At 31.0% G+C, this 17,494-nt stretch overlaps 2 protein-coding genes across 8 annotated transcripts; both read right to left on the reverse strand.

The window, feature by feature from the left end:
• Nucleotides 1-3,681: 3,681 nt before the first annotated feature.
• On the reverse strand, nt 3,682-6,933 carry LOC120075957 (Myb/SANT-like DNA-binding domain protein). Of its 5 annotated transcripts, XM_039029715.2 has the most exons (6): nt 6,706-6,870; nt 6,582-6,631; nt 5,998-6,049; nt 5,016-5,059; nt 4,506-4,861; nt 3,682-4,414 (listed from the first exon to the last, which is right to left on the reverse strand). In XM_039029715.2, the coding sequence occupies exons 4-6, from the start codon at nt 5,023-5,025 to the stop codon at nt 3,848-3,850; spliced, it is 933 nt and encodes a 310-aa protein (XP_038885643.1). In that variant the 5' UTR covers nt 5,026-5,059; nt 5,998-6,049; nt 6,582-6,631; nt 6,706-6,870; the 3' UTR covers nt 3,682-3,847. The 5 variants fall into 5 exon arrangements, with proteins under 5 accessions (XP_038885643.1, XP_038885642.1, XP_090169500.1 ...); XM_039029714.2 differs by having other exon boundaries at nt 6,582-6,931; XM_090313374.1 differs by lacking the exon at nt 6,582-6,631 and having other exon boundaries at nt 6,706-6,903.
• A 3,477-nt stretch (nt 6,934-10,410) lies between these two features.
• LOC120075654 (transcription factor MYB33-like) lies at nt 10,411-16,177 on the reverse strand. Of its 3 annotated transcripts, none has more exons than XM_039029245.2 (5): nt 16,056-16,177; nt 15,383-15,540; nt 14,328-14,711; nt 11,839-12,838; nt 10,411-11,010 (listed from the first exon to the last, which is right to left on the reverse strand). In XM_039029245.2, the coding sequence occupies exons 3-5, from the start codon at nt 14,682-14,684 to the stop codon at nt 10,706-10,708; spliced, it is 1,662 nt and encodes a 553-aa protein (XP_038885173.1). In that variant the 5' UTR covers nt 14,685-14,711; nt 15,383-15,540; nt 16,056-16,177; the 3' UTR covers nt 10,411-10,705. The 3 variants fall into 3 exon arrangements, with proteins under 3 accessions (XP_038885173.1, XP_038885172.1, XP_090168649.1); XM_039029244.2 differs by having other exon boundaries at nt 15,780-16,127; XM_090312523.1 differs by having other exon boundaries at nt 15,383-16,128.
• Between the last annotated feature and the right edge of the window lie 1,317 nt (nt 16,178-17,494).

Consider the following 17,494-nt stretch of genomic DNA (forward strand, 5'->3'; position numbering starts at 1 on the left):
AAACTATAGATGTGAAAAAAATCCCGATCTAAGATTGAGATATGTTTGTACAGATAGTACTTTACCCCATTACAACTACTCAAGTCAAGGTGATACACAATGAAGTGGTGTATCATTTCATGTATGGGTGTGATTTAGAGTTAAGATATAAAACCTCGCGATTTAGCCGTGAAGATATGTTTGAACGAATCATGCATTTTACCTTTTAAAATTTATTAAATTCATATTTTATCTTTATTTTCAAATAATTACAACTATTCGGATCAAGTGTTAGCTATGTAAAAGAAACCATTTGTTATATCGATTATGGAAAAATTCTTATAAATAGAAAAAACTAAAAAATATTTACACTTTATAGCAAAAAATTTTAAAAAAATGTTTGGTACTTTTAGAGATTTTTGCTATAAAATGTCAATATTTTTAAATATATTTTTTTAATATTTAAAAGGCCCTTAATTATAATCTTTTAAAATCCTTTTTTATGTACTAAAATAAAAGTATAATAAAACTATGAGTTCACGCACATCACACATATTATGGACCAGGATATTATATCTTATAAAAAAACCAACGTTATTTTTTTTTCCAAAAAATAGAAAGGGCAATTTTTTCCTTTTTAATGATTGAACTTAAAAAAAAAAAAAAAAAAAAGTTTGTTTTTAAAGATAAAAAATGAGCTAACTTATTTATAAATATAACAAAATATCATTGTCTGTCAATATTAGACAATGATAAATATTGATAGACACTAATTAACAGTGGCGGAGCCAAGATATTATACAAGAGGGGTACAAGTTCAACTAAACGTAATTTTAGATGCATCTACATAATATTCAACTCATATAATATCGTCAAAGCGATCATAACTAAATAATAAACAGACAATGGTAGATCAAGAATTACATGTTAGGGGGCATAACTTTATATAAAATTAAAATTTTAGCTCATTAACGTCTACATTTGTGCCATATATAGCTCTCGAACTTTAAAAAATATATACTAGACTGCTAACATCTCAATAAATGCATATAATATATAGTATCAGACATTTTTTCTGATAAAAAATAATGTAACTATAGGCTACAAAATTGAAATTGAGAGGTTTAATCAGAAACAAAAAAAAAAAAAGTTATCTAATAATGGTTAATTTTTAAGCATTTTAAATATTTTATGAGATTTTTATACACTAAATTTAAAATTTATATATCTATTAGACATTTTTAAGGGACTTATTAAAGTTAAATTAAAAGTTTAGATACTTACTAGTCATAATTTTAAACACTAAAAATTAAATTTGAACCTAATTTAATGTGATTTAAAAATAATGGTAAAGTAAATAACAAAGCAAAAAAAATTATGTAAAATTGGTGCTATATGTCTTAATTTTCAAAAACTAAAAATAAATAATCAAATAGTTATCAAATGAATCTAAAATTTTAAAAATATTTGTATAAAACATATATTTAAATATATATATATATATATATATATGATTGAAACTTTAAACAACAAAAATTGGTTAAAATAAAAAAGTAAATATAATTCAAGAATTAAATTATGATTGCCAATTTACAAAAACTCCTCCTAAAGCAAATTACTATTTCATGTCTTAAGAGGCATGCATTGATATATGTTCAATATATACAGAAATATCTTTTATATTTAATAAAAAAAAATGTATATTTATATGTAATACGATACGATGTGAGGGGATACGTGTTCCTTAACCCCTTCATAGATCCGTCTTTACTAATAGATATCTATTAATGTTAGTGATAGATACCGATATATATATGTATATATATTAATATCTATCACTAATAGATAGTGATATTGTGTTATATTTGATAATATTTATAGGAATTTTGTCATTTAAAATCATTAACCTTACAAAAAGTTAAAATTTCTAAAAATAGCTTTAAAAAGGAATAGAATAATAACGGAGAGAGGGGATTTTGAATGTATCACATAACTTACTTTTGTCATTTACTTAAAAAGACTTTCTAGAGATCTAACTCAACTTCTAGAGTTTATTAGTTTGTTCGATTAGGTGAACATTTAATTTATTATTTTATTATTTTTTCTGTGGTTGCATTAAAAGTTTGTATAGGAAATAATTTAATTTCCACAAATAGATTATTGGAGTTTCAATTTTAAATCTAATAACTCCACGATATATTCAATATTAGACATAAAATTAATAAAAATTTTGTTAAGTAAGATATTAAGGCCCCTGCACTTGTTAAAAAAAAACGTTGGTTTTTTAAAATTAAATATCTAAACTCGACTTTTATTTCATCCCCTAAATTTATATGTCGCGCAGTCCATTTTCTATTGATGTTTTTAAAAAAACAAAACAATGTTTTGAAAACTAATATATATATATATATATATATATATATATATATTAGATTTTTACTAAGGAAAGTGAAAACCATATTATGTATCTACAGAAAACAAACACAAATTTCGAAAATATAAAACTAAATATAAATTGATTATCAAATAGGATTTTTGTTTAATTTCGTAAAGTAAAAAATATATTAAATACAAAATTCATTGAAAATTTTGTGAGACAAAAAAAAAAAGATATTTATTAGACACTTTTTTAGATTTAGTTTAAAGACAAAATGAAAAACTCCGAAGTCTTTTAATCACTTTTCAAAACTCATTGACCTAGGCACTATTGAGAATTTATTGCGAGATATAAATCAAATGCATAATAAATTAAATCGTATCTCAAAATCCCACTTCACATGTTAGAGGCAAACAAGTAACCAATCACAAAATAACAAATAATAGAGGACAGGAAAAAAAGGAGGACATCGAAAAAATATGCTAGTTCACCCCGAACTCGAGATTACGTTCAGTCTTTTGCAATAAGTTCTATTATGATGGAGATTATAAAAACATCCAAATTCACGCTACAAATCTCTTCCCAAATAATCCAACGAACTATTTAAATGCAAATGCCACAACTCGATAATTTGAAATAAATACTAAGAGAAATCCTCAACCCAATAAAAAAAATACACACGATATTTTTTGCAAGAACAAAATAAATTAGTTCTCGGGTGTACATCAACAAAAGAAAGGACTAACGGCACACTTGGTTGTAATTTTTTTTATTTTTTTAAAGATATTATAATTAAAGTGTGGAGTAGAAAATCGAATCTCAGACTTCAAGATCGATAGTACAAGCACTTGGTTGTAATTTTTCATCTTTATAATTTTCTTCTTTTATAACAGTGTCCACCGCCTCTTGTTTTCTAATTTGGCAAATCCACCTCCAAATTAAATCCAATAAAATTCCTTTACTCACCTCCCAATTGCCAATTAAATTCTTTCAATAATATCACCAGAAACTTTCTTGTGAGTTAAGGAAATGGAATTTGGACCTTGGAGTTTTGGCTCCAATTTCCTAACAATAAGCTTGTGGATTGAATCTTTTATGATTAAATTGCTAATTAGGTAAAATTTAGTTTATATGATTTATAATTAAAATTTTACCAATAAAACACCTCTTCATGAAATTTTATTAAACAATAAGAACTAAATTTTAACTTTCTAGGGACCAAATTTGCATCCAAACTATTTTTTCAAACACAGAAATACAGAATTTGAAATGAAACAAGAAACAACTTGGAATATCCAACCTACATCATTTTGAGTCTACAAGAATTGGAAGCAATAAAACTTCTGCAATGTCTGCATCTCTTCAATTGAATTATCTATACATTTACATTCACAGTACCAGTCAGATCTGGTTCCAATAATGTGTAAATAATCATAAAACAAGTTCAATATAATCTCACATGGTACACAGGAATCAAACGACACCTGCTGATTACTTCCACCACCAAAATTGGCGAAACAGATAGATCTTCCTCATTCGAGCGTTATATGTCAAGAACGCTCGGGCTTTCACTGGATCGGCGTTCAAATATTCGAAGGCGTACATCTGTTTGGCCTCCTCCAAACCATCAACCTCCATTACGGCTTCTAAGAGTTCCTTGGCATCTATCGAGTGTTTGCTCAGTTCCATGGCATCGGCCAGACGACGAATGCTGGATGCCACAGCCAGCATTGCATCTTGGAGAGCCTCAGATGCCCGTGGTCTCTTTGGATGTTGTCTCGTCGGGTTGTTTGGTAGAGGGTCCTGACTGCCATTGGGCAGTTCTGCATATTCAGATGGTCCAGTATATGACTCTGTATCATCTGTTTCACTAAGATCTTCAGAGCTTGGGGAGTGAAATGATGCAGATTCTTCCTCAAAATTCCTGACCTGCAGTGAATGGTTTCCGTCCTTCATCTTCGCCCATCGACTCGGAGCCTGATAATTGCCACAAACAATGTTTAGTTCATCATACATCTCTATTGGCTTCCCTCTGATTCCTCTCGCATCGGGGTGTGCCTATTCCACGAATTGAATATTGTTATACATGAACAATTCCATAATAGTTGTGATGTTTAGATTTGAAGTGATGAGAGAAACATCTACTCACTGCCACATATCTCTTCCAAAGGTCTTCACTGTCACACTCAATCATCTTCGAAGTCGGATTCCACCGAAACCCGTCTCGACAAAGAATATCCTTGATTACTTTGTACCTCTTCTTAATTGTCTTTAGACGATTAATAACTTTCTGGTTGTTCAAGTTTAAGTTAAAATGACTATTGACAGCAATACATGCAGCTGTATATGCATTTTCATTAAAGCATCTGTCAATTTTATTCCCATTTCTGGCCTGAATAGCAAGAGCTTCAATAAGGCACTTGTCCATTGCAACTGACCAAACAACATTCCTTCCTTTGTGCTTTACATCCCTTCTTTGGCCTAGCAGGCCATACGATTCCATTCCTGTATAAGAAGAATGAATAAAAAGTTCAACGGTAATCATTTGCATCACCCATGGAAATGCCTTTAGTTTAAAACTTTAAATATAGATGGAGTTTGAGAACTTTATTTGAACAGAAATAGACTTCCAGAATAATACATGTCAATGTCTACTTACTTTTAGTCATCTAGAAACATGTGCTGGATATATGATTCTGATGACTGCAGAAAAGACAGAAAGGTCAGTGCGTGAGAGAGCATATGTTTCCTTTAGAAGTTAAAAAGAAAAAGGAACGATCATGGCAGTCAATCATATGACCCCTTAGACCGACCGGGATGTGTCACACTGAAGTCCGACGTGCAATTTTGTGTAACAGGTTGTTTCAGTGGAGAAGATGATGAGAAAAACTTAAAAGCACAAGACAATGATGACACTGCGACATAAGTCAGAGCACAACTATACCAAGAAATTCCTAGTTGAAATTATTTTTTTTACCCAAGAAAGCACAAAAGCAAGTGCACTACTGCTGATCATCAAACTAGAACTATAAGCCAAACAAATTCTCTCATATGAGCGGACTGCTAATAAACATTTACAAGGAAATTGAGTGTCCTGTTTCCCAACTCACAACTATAGGCTATAGCAAACAGCACTTTGCAGGGGCAAAAATTCTTATGATTGAACCAAAATCAGGCATTTCAATATTGGTACAGATATACGTTGCATACTAAGCCTTATTGAAGATGAAGGGTCGCCCTAAAGTAGACAAACATAAAGATGGGTGCTCCTATGACAGTTGAGAGAATGCATCATAAGTAACCGATCCATTTTCTACAATACCTACCTAACTTCCTCCTCTGAACAGATAAGTTTAACGTAAATGGAAATCACAAAATTGTAATGGTAAATTAAAAATTCGGAATAAAAAAAAATAGAGAAAAGGACCAATAATGCCTTTCCGTAAAGCTTTAATTATTTAGAACTCAAGGATATAGTTATACAACCTAGAGAACACATCATGTTCAAGCAAGGTCATAAAGCTTTAATTGCTGTAACTCTCAATATAAACTAAGTAACAGTACAACAATCTCGTACTCTCTTTAAACCATAATGCAACATATGCCAATCGGAGCATAGTTCAGCTTGTTTAAGCATGTACCTCAATCAAAAAGTCAAAGATTCGAATTCCTCCAACCCCACATATTGTTGAACTATAATACAACATATGAGAACAATGTTAGTACTTTTAGTTCCAATATTAAAAATAAATTTTCTTTGAACATAACATTTGCAACGGAAGTTGCTGTTGCTGTTATACTCTTTCATCACAGCAGTGTCAAATTTAGACGAACAAAAGAACTGAAATCATAACGGAACATTTCCACTTCAAAAATCTCAGTTGTAAATACAACAGCCACCAAATATCATGAAACAAAACTAACTAAAAAGTAAGAAACAGCTCAATGCTCAATGACCCCATTCAGAAAACAGACATTTCTAAGAAAGAAAACACAGAGAGTAAGAGTAAGCACAAAATTGGCATCAGTAAACTACTAGTAGAGCTTTAAAACAATTATTCTTCACCAACCCAGATTACAAGATTACATATAAACACACTCCCAATTCCTCAAACTAAGTAACACTCAACTTTCTTCATCATTCCCAACAAAATTCATATCTGAAACAGAGTTCCAGCCAAAACAGATTCTCATTACACAAACAATGATTGAAGAATAATAATACCTTAACGACCCCTCCAGCATAAGTTCAGCAGAAGAAACTAAGATCGAGGCCTAATAGAGGTAACAAAACGATCATATTAAAATTGGAAAGCTCTGAAGAAAAATCAACAAAATAAAAAAGCTACCCAAATCGGGGAATGGACTGAAGAGCAAGATTCAGATCATGGATTTGAGGAAATTTATGGGAAGAAGGGCGGCAGCAACGAAGAAAGTGAAAAGAGTAAAGAACAGTGAAGGTTGATTGGGGAAGAGTAGGGTTTTCTCGAGAAAATTTTTATTTTCCCAGTTGTACTTTCTCGAAAACCAAACGCCAACGAGAAAATAATTCCTTTTTTCCTCGGGAAAATATATATATATTTTTTTCTTTTGGGAAAATATATATTACGCACTAGTACACTGGAGTAAAGATGGTCAAATAATTGGAAAACAACCCAATCACAAACTGACACGTAAACAGTCTTCGGGCATTTAAAATAAAGTCAATCTCAACGATTATTTTTGAAAATATTATTTTCGTCTTGTAATTTTTATTTTGGGAGATTTTTAAAAATTGAAAAGTAAGAAAAATTATTTATACAAAAAATTTTAGTTTCTTTAATAGAAGCTGAAAGAAGCCGATAAAAGTCTCCTAGTGATAGAAACGGATAGACATCATTAATGTTTAACAATGTTTTTTATTGCTATTTTTTAAAAAAACATATTGACATTTTTTGTATCAGTGAAAGTTTTCCTTTTATTTTTATCTTTTTGTATTTTTAATAAATTTTAGATTTAAATACTATTTTAGTCCTAATGCTTTACTTCACTTTTGTTCTTATACTTTCAAATTATTCATTTTGGTCCATATACTTAAATTTTTTTGTTCATTTTGATCTCTATATTTTAAAAATATTTATTTTAGTCCTTATACTTTTAACTTTGCTTCATTTTAGTTCTTATACTTTTAAAAAGTTGTCATTTGGTCTCTTCATTTCACTTTTAAAGAATAAAATGGTCACTTTTTTAAAGTTCAATGAACAAAATGGATCAACGTTGAAAGTACAATGACCAAAATGAACATTTTGAAAATATAAAGTATAGAAATCAAAATAAACATTTTGAAAGTAGAAGGACCAAAATAAACAAATATCAAAAATACAAAGACCAAAATAGTATTTAAACCTAAATTTTAAATTTGATTTCTACTACTAATTTGTTATTAATTTCGATAAAAATTGATTAAATTTAAGATATATTAAAAACATGTGGATTAAACTTATACATTTGAAAATATAAGAATTAATATTAAACAAATCTGAAAATGTAGAGGTCAAAATGTATTTTAACGCAAGTATTTTTAGATTTTGTGCAAACATATGGCTTTCATAAAATTTTGCTTTGTGTCCTTTAATTCTAAGCATTTTCTCAAAGAAGATTTGAAAGGGAAAAAAAACAGAAAGTTTATGTTCTTTGGAATTTAGATCTCTCCATCGATGGCGTATGTTATTTTAACCAATTTAAGTATGTTAGTGACTATCCTCAATGATACTTGATAAAATATTAGATTTTTTTTAGTGTAACTATTGGTATGGATATCTCGTCATATCACTCTCGACCTTCTCCTCTAGTTTGGACACATTACTGTGGTTGGAGTTGACCTACAAGAGTACTCGCACCGGTGTGGTGCCGAACCAAGTACACTATAATGCCTAAGATAATATAGGGAGTATTTAGTTCGACTAGGTACAAAGAGAATTACTTCACCATTAAAGTTGTTGGTGTGGGGATAAAAACTCTATCTTCTAACTTTGGCTTGGGATGTGTGTAATATCAATAATGTTATAATAGATGTGGTCCTCGGGGTACCAAAGTGTTGGTGGCAGGGTCGGTTACATTTCTCTTTTGGTGAAACTCCCCGAGCTCAACTAGTTGACTGAAAACTCAAGGACTCAACTTTTCCATCTGGACCACACGAACTCCCATGCAAGCTTCAAAACTCCTTTGGGTTAAGTATTGCCTTGAGCAACCCTTAACAATATCCACTATTACGTTGAAAGATTGAACCTCTAACCTTAATAAAGAAAGTACATGTTCATTACTATTAAACTGAATTGTCTTTAATTCGATAAAATATCAATTATTGACAAAGCATCCATTTAAAAAGTAGTGTTATTTGACAATTATTTATAAACCAAATGTAAATGAATGTTACACATTTGTTGGTTAGATGAATAATTGTAAATAAATGTCATAATTGCCTAGTCGAATTCGTAACTCCATGACATTAGATATATTATAAATGAGTGTGATGATTGCATCCATGAATTTTTAAAAAACTTCCATTAAATTCTCTTATGACCATATATTAATGAAGTTCCCGTCTTTATTCAATATTTGTTCGATTATTCTAAATTTGAAAAAAAAATAAATTGTTAATTGTTAATTGTTATTTTTCTTATTTTTATTTTTATTTTAAATTATAAATCCCATGTAATTTTCTAAAAGGGAGCACAACAATTTTATTTTTCTTTTGATAAGAAACAATTTTATTGATAAAAACGTTGAGCATAATTACTAGATTTTTAAAAAGAAAAAAATGAGTTCGAGTACAGGAAAATCCGCACTTTTCCAAACCCAGAAAACAGACGAAATTCTAACCCAAATCAAAATTAAATAAAGGTAGTTATAATAGTTAAAATATCTAAAATCAAGATTATAGATATTCCTTTGTTTTCAACACGTTTCATTCCATTATACTAATTGCCATCACAATGGTTTGGCACACTCTCTTACCCATTAAGTTACGGAAGAGAACCAAATTTCTTTCCTAATCTTTTTCTTATAAAATATTACTCACATATTACATATTACAAACTTTTTTCACTTTCTTTTATTTTAATTTCCAAATATCTGTAGATTTTGAAATGTCTATCAACATAGACAAATAGTTTGCATCGAGTTAAAAAGAGAGACACACAAGGGGGAAAGGAAAAGGGCAAGAGACATTCTTAATTTGACTATCACTTCTTTCTACATCCAATCTACTGCCTGGTTCAATGCAACTTTAAAGAAACATTCAAGGAAAAACGTGTGCAGAGGCCAGAATTCGAAGAAACATACCATTGAATCTCAATGTTCGATAACTGACCATTGGCAAAAATGTTGTTAGTAGTAGAAGATGAAAACTTTTTGAATTATTTCTAATAATTTTTCGTAAAAATTAGAATATAAGATGATGCAAATTTGCAATGGAATGTGTTATATAAAAAATCCACAACTCGTGCAAATGTCAAAATCTAACCTACATCAAAATTAAATAAAAGTAGTCATAATAATTAAAATATTTAAGATTTTGGATTATAGACAGATTCATCATTTTATCATCCTTAAAAGTACAGAATTAGCATAACAGAAAACTAAATAGTAATCACAAGTGCTCAAAGAGATTTCATTATATCGTACATTGTCACAATGGCTTGGTTCACTCTCTTACCTATCGAGCTACAGAATAGTCTTTTCTTGATGTAACTTACACTAAGATTGTATCTAACAAACTACTTAATTAAGCGTTCAAATCTCCAAAAATATTATACATATTAAATATTACAGCCTTTTTTTTTCTCTCTTTTCTTTTCATTTCCAACATCTTCAAAATTTGAAATGCCCATCAAAATAGACAAAAAGTTAAATTGAGTTAAAAAGAAGGGCACATAAGGGGGGAAAAGAAAAGGGCAAGAAATCATCTTAATTTGACTCACTTCAATACAACTTTTACTGTCACTTTTTTTTTACCCTCTCCTTTTCGAAGATAAGAAAAAACATTCATGGAAAAAGGTGAGTGGAGGCCAGAATTTGAAGAAACAGACCAGACCATTGAATCCCAATGTTCCATGACAAACCATGACAAAAGTTCAAAGTTATTACACTGTCATCTTAAGAAAGCACTGCCATTGTGCATTACAAACCTAAACAGTTCCACATACAATGATTTGTTTTTCTGATGAACAAACAGGGAATCAAAATCCACCGGAAAAAAAAAGGACCAGAAAAACTAACCTCCCTTGGTTGACTAAGTAGCCGAGAAACCGTCTTCCTCTGATGAGAGAGAGTTTTTTAGCTCTTTCATTTAGAAGAACTGCTGAGAGATCAAGGAAGATCAGACATATGACACACTGCTGGCATGTTATTCCATGTACAAGAATCAAGACCCCATCCGGAATGTGTTGTCGAAATCCCAGTCGGTAAGTGCTCGTAGTCAGCAGCCAAATCATCACCTAGAAGCAAAGAGATGGCATCGGTCACATTCGTTGTGTCCTCCACGATTCCTGAACTTCTGTCCTGCCAATCAGCGAGCAAGGCATCTGGACGTGTGAAATCGACCCCGCTTTTGGCTGCTTTTTCTCTATCTGGAGTCCATGCATGATCGAGTGGTTCTGATTTCACATTACTTCCTGTAGAGTTACTGCATAAGTTAGACAGTCTTTGCGCCAGAGAGAATGAAACCCATGTGATAAAACAAAAAATGTATCCTCACAGGTTTCTATTCCAACAATTAAATTGGAGAGACAGATGGAGGAAGAAAAAAGGCATCAGATTCAGCGTAGACAAAGCATCAATCATACAAATATTGCATAGTTCACATTACTTCATCATAAAATAAATCTCACTATCTCGATGATATAAAAGATAATATAGTGTGAATAGAGTCACGATCAGAATATTTTAAAAATTTTGGGGACCCAAGATTTAAGTTAGAAATTCACCATTCACCGTGAGACTTCTTAGTTGTCCATCATACCAAGAGCTGCTGAAAAGATTTCAATGGCCAAGGCATATATATCCTCGACCCAAGGAGTCAAAAGTTCAAATCCCCACCCAAGTTGAAATAAGGAAGAAAAAGAAAAAAAGAGATTGAAAAAAAAAAGAAAAAAGAGATGACAATGATTTAGTAGAAACGCACACAAATGTAAGAATTCATTAAACAAAGGTTCAAGAATATTTTCAAGCATCTAAATTGAATATCACACGAATTCTTGTTGAGAACAAACTAGACTATAAAATTCATCGAATTTTACAAGTTATAATTTATATGGTTAACAACTTAACATGTCAGTAAAAGAGTTTTGAAATTTAGATTCGATAATTCTATTCACCCCCCCAACATAAAATATGTGAGTCTAAACTTCATAAACCCAAACTAAGATCCAACTCCACGCATGGATCCGGTAAGATTTGAAATTAGTAGAAAAATTTCACTGAGATTCGAGTAGAAAACTCACCAGAAAAGGCCTCAGTAAGAGTAGGATCTTCATATGAACTTCCAGTCGCACTGATTGGTGTGCATTCACTGAAAAGTGAGGAAGTGGAGTGACCCAATGGAGAAATAACCTCGGTATAGTCATCAATTTCTGTCTTACTCGCTGCCATATTGTAACTATCAGTTACATCACCTGGAGTGACACTGCATGAATTTGAATTTTTATCAGATGGGTGATTCTTTGGACAACCCATCGTCTTAGATTCATATATTAAAGCTTCGAGCAAGCCACTATGGCGTGGTGAAGGGCAATCTGATCCCAACATGAGAGTTGGTGGATATTGAATAAACGGGTCAACTGATTCAAACATTGCCGGTTGGATGGGTGTGTCCCAACTGGTTAAATCAGTTTCTGGATATTGGAGTGAAGGGAGCTCCAACTTCTCAGTCTCTTTCGAGTGCTGAGAAGCAGAGGAATTGCCATTTGTAAGGGAATGGCTACCCTCAAACGAGCCAAAAGACATGGCATTCTTTGTGGTAGGGTTAGATTCAAGAGGAAAGGGCGACCCATATGACTGAGCAACTTGACTGTAGGAATTATCCTCAAATTGGTGGAAAGGGGTTTTAACACTACCATCGGGACCAGGAAATAAGGATGCTGATTCCCTGAAACGTTTTTGACGATGCATCGTTGATTGCATGAAATTACAATACTGAGAAGAATCAAGACCTCTTTTCAGCATACAACTTGAAATATCTGGAAGCTCGGGCATATAAGATAAGGCACTCTGAGGCTTCAAGCTGTGAAAAGTGACATCTGGTATATCATAACTATTAGCCCGAAGAAGATCATGATGGTCTTTATCTACAATATTACTTCCACCTGTGTCTTGGGTCTGCTGAAACGCCTGCCATGTACGCAGACACACTTCTGGGGGATACAGAGGTAGACCAGCCCGCTGCCGCCTCTTAATTCGAGTATTCCAGTAATTCTTAATTTCATTGTCTGTACGTCCAGGTAACTAAGGAAAAGACAAAATAAATACCTTCAGTAAGGAAATGAAATTATTTTTAAAGATAAAAACTAGAAAAGCCTATTCCTATACATTCACTCTACAACAAAGAAAGGAAGGTTTGAATGGCAGAGAAGACGTATTAGCCCTTGATGGACGATGAACAGATGGCACAGATGTTAAACATACACTTGAAACCATTCGAAATAATTCTAAAGAATACCTTACTTTTAGTGTGCAAATGTGATGCAAGACAAATGTAGAACATAATCTAAGACTGAACAAAAATGAATTTCAGTATTTCTCATCAGCAAACTCAGAAGTCCCCCTTTCCTTTTTGCAATTCTAATTCAATTCAATTAAAAATGAACAAGAAACTATATAAACACACAAGACAATCAGTTCAAGTTGTACAAATCACTCTGGCAGCTACAGAAGAAAATACAGACAGTCTTGAAACCTGAAATTTATTAAGAATCTATCTAATAAAACTAAAATTTTAATCTATTCCTTTCTTGCTCCCTAGTCTTCGCTTCGAGGAGAGAGTTAAATATATTAGAAGTTTTTGTTAGTAGAGAATGTTCAAGTATCACTATTTGATCAACATACGAGAAGTCCATAATTATCCCCAGAGAAATTGTAATAACATTAAGGAATCAAACCTCCTCTAGTGGCTAGACCTTAGGTTTGGCTGGACAATCATTTGATGCCACCAATTACCAAAAGAAAACTCATGAACTGCAGTATGTTTATTAGACAGATAGATAGGTCGAAAAAGTTATATTAAAGGCTAAAGACATATGCCAAAATTTAGTCCAAATAAACTTTCTAAATAGCAGGAAAAGGGTTCCAAATATGATGATGGTTTAGGGAAGAAAATTTTCAAGCCAATTCCATGCATGGATTTATCCACTGAAATACATATCAACGATTCCCAAAAAGTAAATAATTTATCATATACTTGTAACATATAATTTTTTTTATCTTTTGAATCCAAAACTCTATGATTATTGCCTTTCATTTCTACCAGAAAAAATACCCCAATGTAAGGGCCAAATTATTCCTCCAATGGTTTAGCTATTTTCTCATCATAAGTAAATTTAAAGGAAGGAATCAATATTTGTATATGACATAACAATTGATAAAATCAGATTAGAAAAAATGCATAAAGAAATAATAATAACATAGTGATTTCTAAACTTTCAAATGAAAAAAATTATAAGTTGCATTGAAAAAACCTTTACGACAGAACAAACAAAACAATCTGTTTAACTATAGTTTTTCACACTGAAAGATCCAATTTGCTAGTCTTGTATAGCTTATCTTGTCAGCCGGAAATAAGCTTCTATGTAATACTATCATCAAATGAAATGAATTCCATAAAATTTTCAATTCTCAAAACACTATTCTTCCAGGAAAAAGCAAGGAAATCCAAGCCAGCAATAGCAAATCACCAAAAAGATTTAATTAAAATGGAAAGGAAATTGTGTGTACATACATGGGCTGCCATGCGTGCCCATTTGTTTCCCATTTTAGCGTGCAGTTCAATTATTAGATGCTCTTCTTCTGCAGTAAATGCCCCTTTTTTCAAGTTTGGTCTGAGGTGATTGGCCCATCGCAATCGGCAGCTCTTCCCACAACGAGAAAGTCCAGAATGCTTCTGAACAGCATTCCAATTCCCCTCTCCATGTTTCTTTACATAATCTATCAAAATTTCATCTTCAGCAGATGTCCATGGTCCTTTCTTAAGAACAACACAGCTAGCATTCCCTCCACTATCTTCGTCTACCAATGGTGATAATATCTGGTCTTTTGAAGGTATGTTGTCTTCAATCTCATTTTTCGGATGCCGCATCTCTTAATTTGCAATCAAATAAAGATCCTACAAACAAATTTGGAAATTTGATAAAACAAGAAAAAGTTAAGAGAGAGAGTATAGACTTAAACAAACTGAAGAAAATCTACAATGATCAAATCTGAGTACGAAAATAGAAAGGACCAGAGATAGTTCACACTTCACCAAGAAAATTAAATGAAGATTGAAAGCAATTGAAGGATAAACTATGTTTAATTACAATATCATTACTAATCAGTACAAGAATAAATAATTAACTCTTCATAAATGTTCGAAATGTATAGATCTCCCTGATCCATTAAAGGAACAATTGTAGAGAAGACATTTCGAAAGCCAATTAAATTCAGTTACTCCATCAGGAAGGAAATAAATGAACGAAGTAACTAAAATCAATTACCCTAACCTAGATGAATCATTCATAAATTCTTAAAGTTCTATAATTCAGAGAACAAAACTCAGAGTAATTGACTCATTAATTACACACAAAAAGAGTCCGCAATTATTGCAACAAAGACGGCATAATCAACGCAGAAAAAGTAAACCGTAGCCTACTAAATACAGATCCTTCCTAGCTACAATCAAAATTTTAAAAAAAAAATAAAATAAAATAAAACAGAACGAATGAATTTCCAAAAATCGCGACCTAAATCGATACCAATCCATCTCCATGAAATAACAAAAAAAGAAAATCGATATACCTGAATCAGCCCCCCTCGACAGAATAGATTCCCAAAGAAATATGCTTTAAATCGCCGACTTAAAGAAAAACACACAGAAACGATCAAACGAGAAATCAACAGCTCACTCCAGGTGCCGAATTGAGCTACCAGCAGAGAAAATGGCGACAATGGAAGATCTGAAACAGAGAGTTTTTTTTTTTTAACAAATTACATAAATCACTAAAAAAAACACCTCGCGATTCGAAATCAGTAAACAGAGAAAATGAACTGAATTTCACGAAAACCATCAAAAACAGAATCACCACATCACTCCAAAATCTAAACCCTAGCCCTCCTGCTCTCTGAAAGATCCATTAAATCAACAACACACAAAGAAATTCAACAAAAATTCATAAAATCCTCAAGAAATGCTGACCGCAATTTGTGAAAGAGGATGAAGAAGATCCTGGCATAGAGAGTGCAACACATCTGGGATAATCCCAGAGATCTCCAATAAAAAAAAAATTAAAAAAAAAAAAATTAAAAAAATAGAGTGAGAGAGAAAAAGAGAGAGTGGGTGAAAGGGGAAAGAGTAGAGAGAGAAAGAGAGAGAGAAAATGGAGTAGAGAAAAAATGGAGTTCTTGAGAGGAAGATGAAATGGCAGAAGAAGAGCAAAATTAGGCAGAGAGAAAGGAGGAGAAAGTTGAATACATTTCCATCTTCCTTCCTTCTTCAATCTTCTCTTCTTCACTGAAAATCAATTTTCTTTTTTCTTTTTTCCTTCAAATTTCTTTACTTTCCTTTCACTATATATATTCAAATTTCCAATACAATATTGCCATTTTTGGAAGCTTATAAGATTAATTGCCTTAATTGTTAGTTTATGACTAACTTAATCTTTTTTTTTTTCTAAGGACAAATATTCTGAACTTTTGATAGTATTAATTTAAACCTAAATTAATAATGGTATTTATTTAAACTTCAAATTAATAATTATGTCAATTTAAATCTGAACTTTCATAAGTGTAACAGTTAAAACTCTCATTTTCATAAATGTATTAGTTTAAATCATCCACTATGTTAATATAGAAAAATGAAATAAAATATTTACAAATAATAGCAAAATATCATTCTGTGATAAACCACGATAGACTGTTATTTGTGTCTATGCGGTCGAGATAGACTGTGATATTTTACTATTAGTTGTAAATATTTTTAACAATTTTGTCCTTTAAAATAATTTTCATATATTTTATTTGGATATATTTATGAAAGTTTAGAGTTTAAATTGATATACTTATGGAAGTTCGGAGTTTTAATATAATTATAAAAGTTTAGTGTTTAAATTAATAAAATTATTAGTTTGGCGTTTAAATTGATACTAAAGTTCAAGATTTAAATTGATACAACCCAAAGTTTTGAGCTACAAATTGATATTTGTCATTTTTTAATTTACAACCCCTTAAAAAAAACAATTTCATATTTTGCTTCTTTTTTTTTTTCCATTTTCGTGTGAATGTACAATTTTACCCTCCTTCACCAAAAATAAACATTTAAAAACTAGTGATTCAAATGTAGAGTTTATTTAATGTTTTCATTTGTCAGATTTAGAAATTAAATCTAATTTAAAGAAGTGCTCGAGACAAATAAAATATAAGAACAATTGTATTTATGACTTTTAAAGAAAAATAAAAAGAAATTAGGTGTTATTAATTTGAGGATGTTTTATGTTATGAATTTTGAGTAACCATCAATTTGCTATAGAATATAGTGTATAATGTTTCATGCTAGTGTTATACATATTTTAATTTGACACAAAAATAATAGATTTTATAACATAAAATACTAAATCTATTATTTCCTTTTTTATAATATCAAATTTAAAATTTAGATTTTATAGTGAGTCTGAAAAAATAAAATAAAATCTAGATGATATATCAAACAAGTCTTAAATTGGGCCGAACTCGTGCTAAGCCCATGAACTTTGACATAGCTCCACGAACTTTGAATTTTATAAATAGTTTATCAAATATTAATACATGTAGTATTTTATTAATATTTTAATATTTTTAATCAATATTATCAATAAAATGAAGGGAAAAAAAAATCATTTTATGCCCATCATGGAGTTGTATCACTTAAATTCTTAA

This window comes from Benincasa hispida, chromosome 4 (assembly GCF_027475165.1).
Source record: "Benincasa hispida cultivar pf3 chromosome 4, pf3_genome.v1.1, whole genome shotgun sequence".
Lineage (NCBI taxonomy): Eukaryota > Viridiplantae > Streptophyta > Magnoliopsida > Cucurbitales > Cucurbitaceae > Benincasa > Benincasa hispida.

Excerpts from the sequence above, each read along its gene's own strand:
- LOC120075654 (XM_039029245.2), bottom strand. The coding sequence starts at position 14,684 with ATGCGGCATCCGAAAAATGAGATTGAAGACAACATACCTTCAAAAGAC. Across the intron at positions 12,839-14,327 it reads GGGCACGCATGGCAGCCCAT|TTACCTGGACGTACAGACAA; the intron begins GTATGTACACAC and ends TCTTTTCCTTAG. Across the intron at positions 11,011-11,838 it reads TCTTACTGAGGCCTTTTCTG|GAAGTAATGTGAAATCAGAA; the intron begins GTGAGTTTTCTA and ends GTAACTCTACAG.
- LOC120075957 (XM_039029716.2), bottom strand. Across the intron at positions 4,415-4,505 it reads TTTGGAAGAGATATGTGGCA|GCACACCCCGATGCGAGAGG; the intron begins GTGAGTAGATGT and ends TTCGTGGAATAG.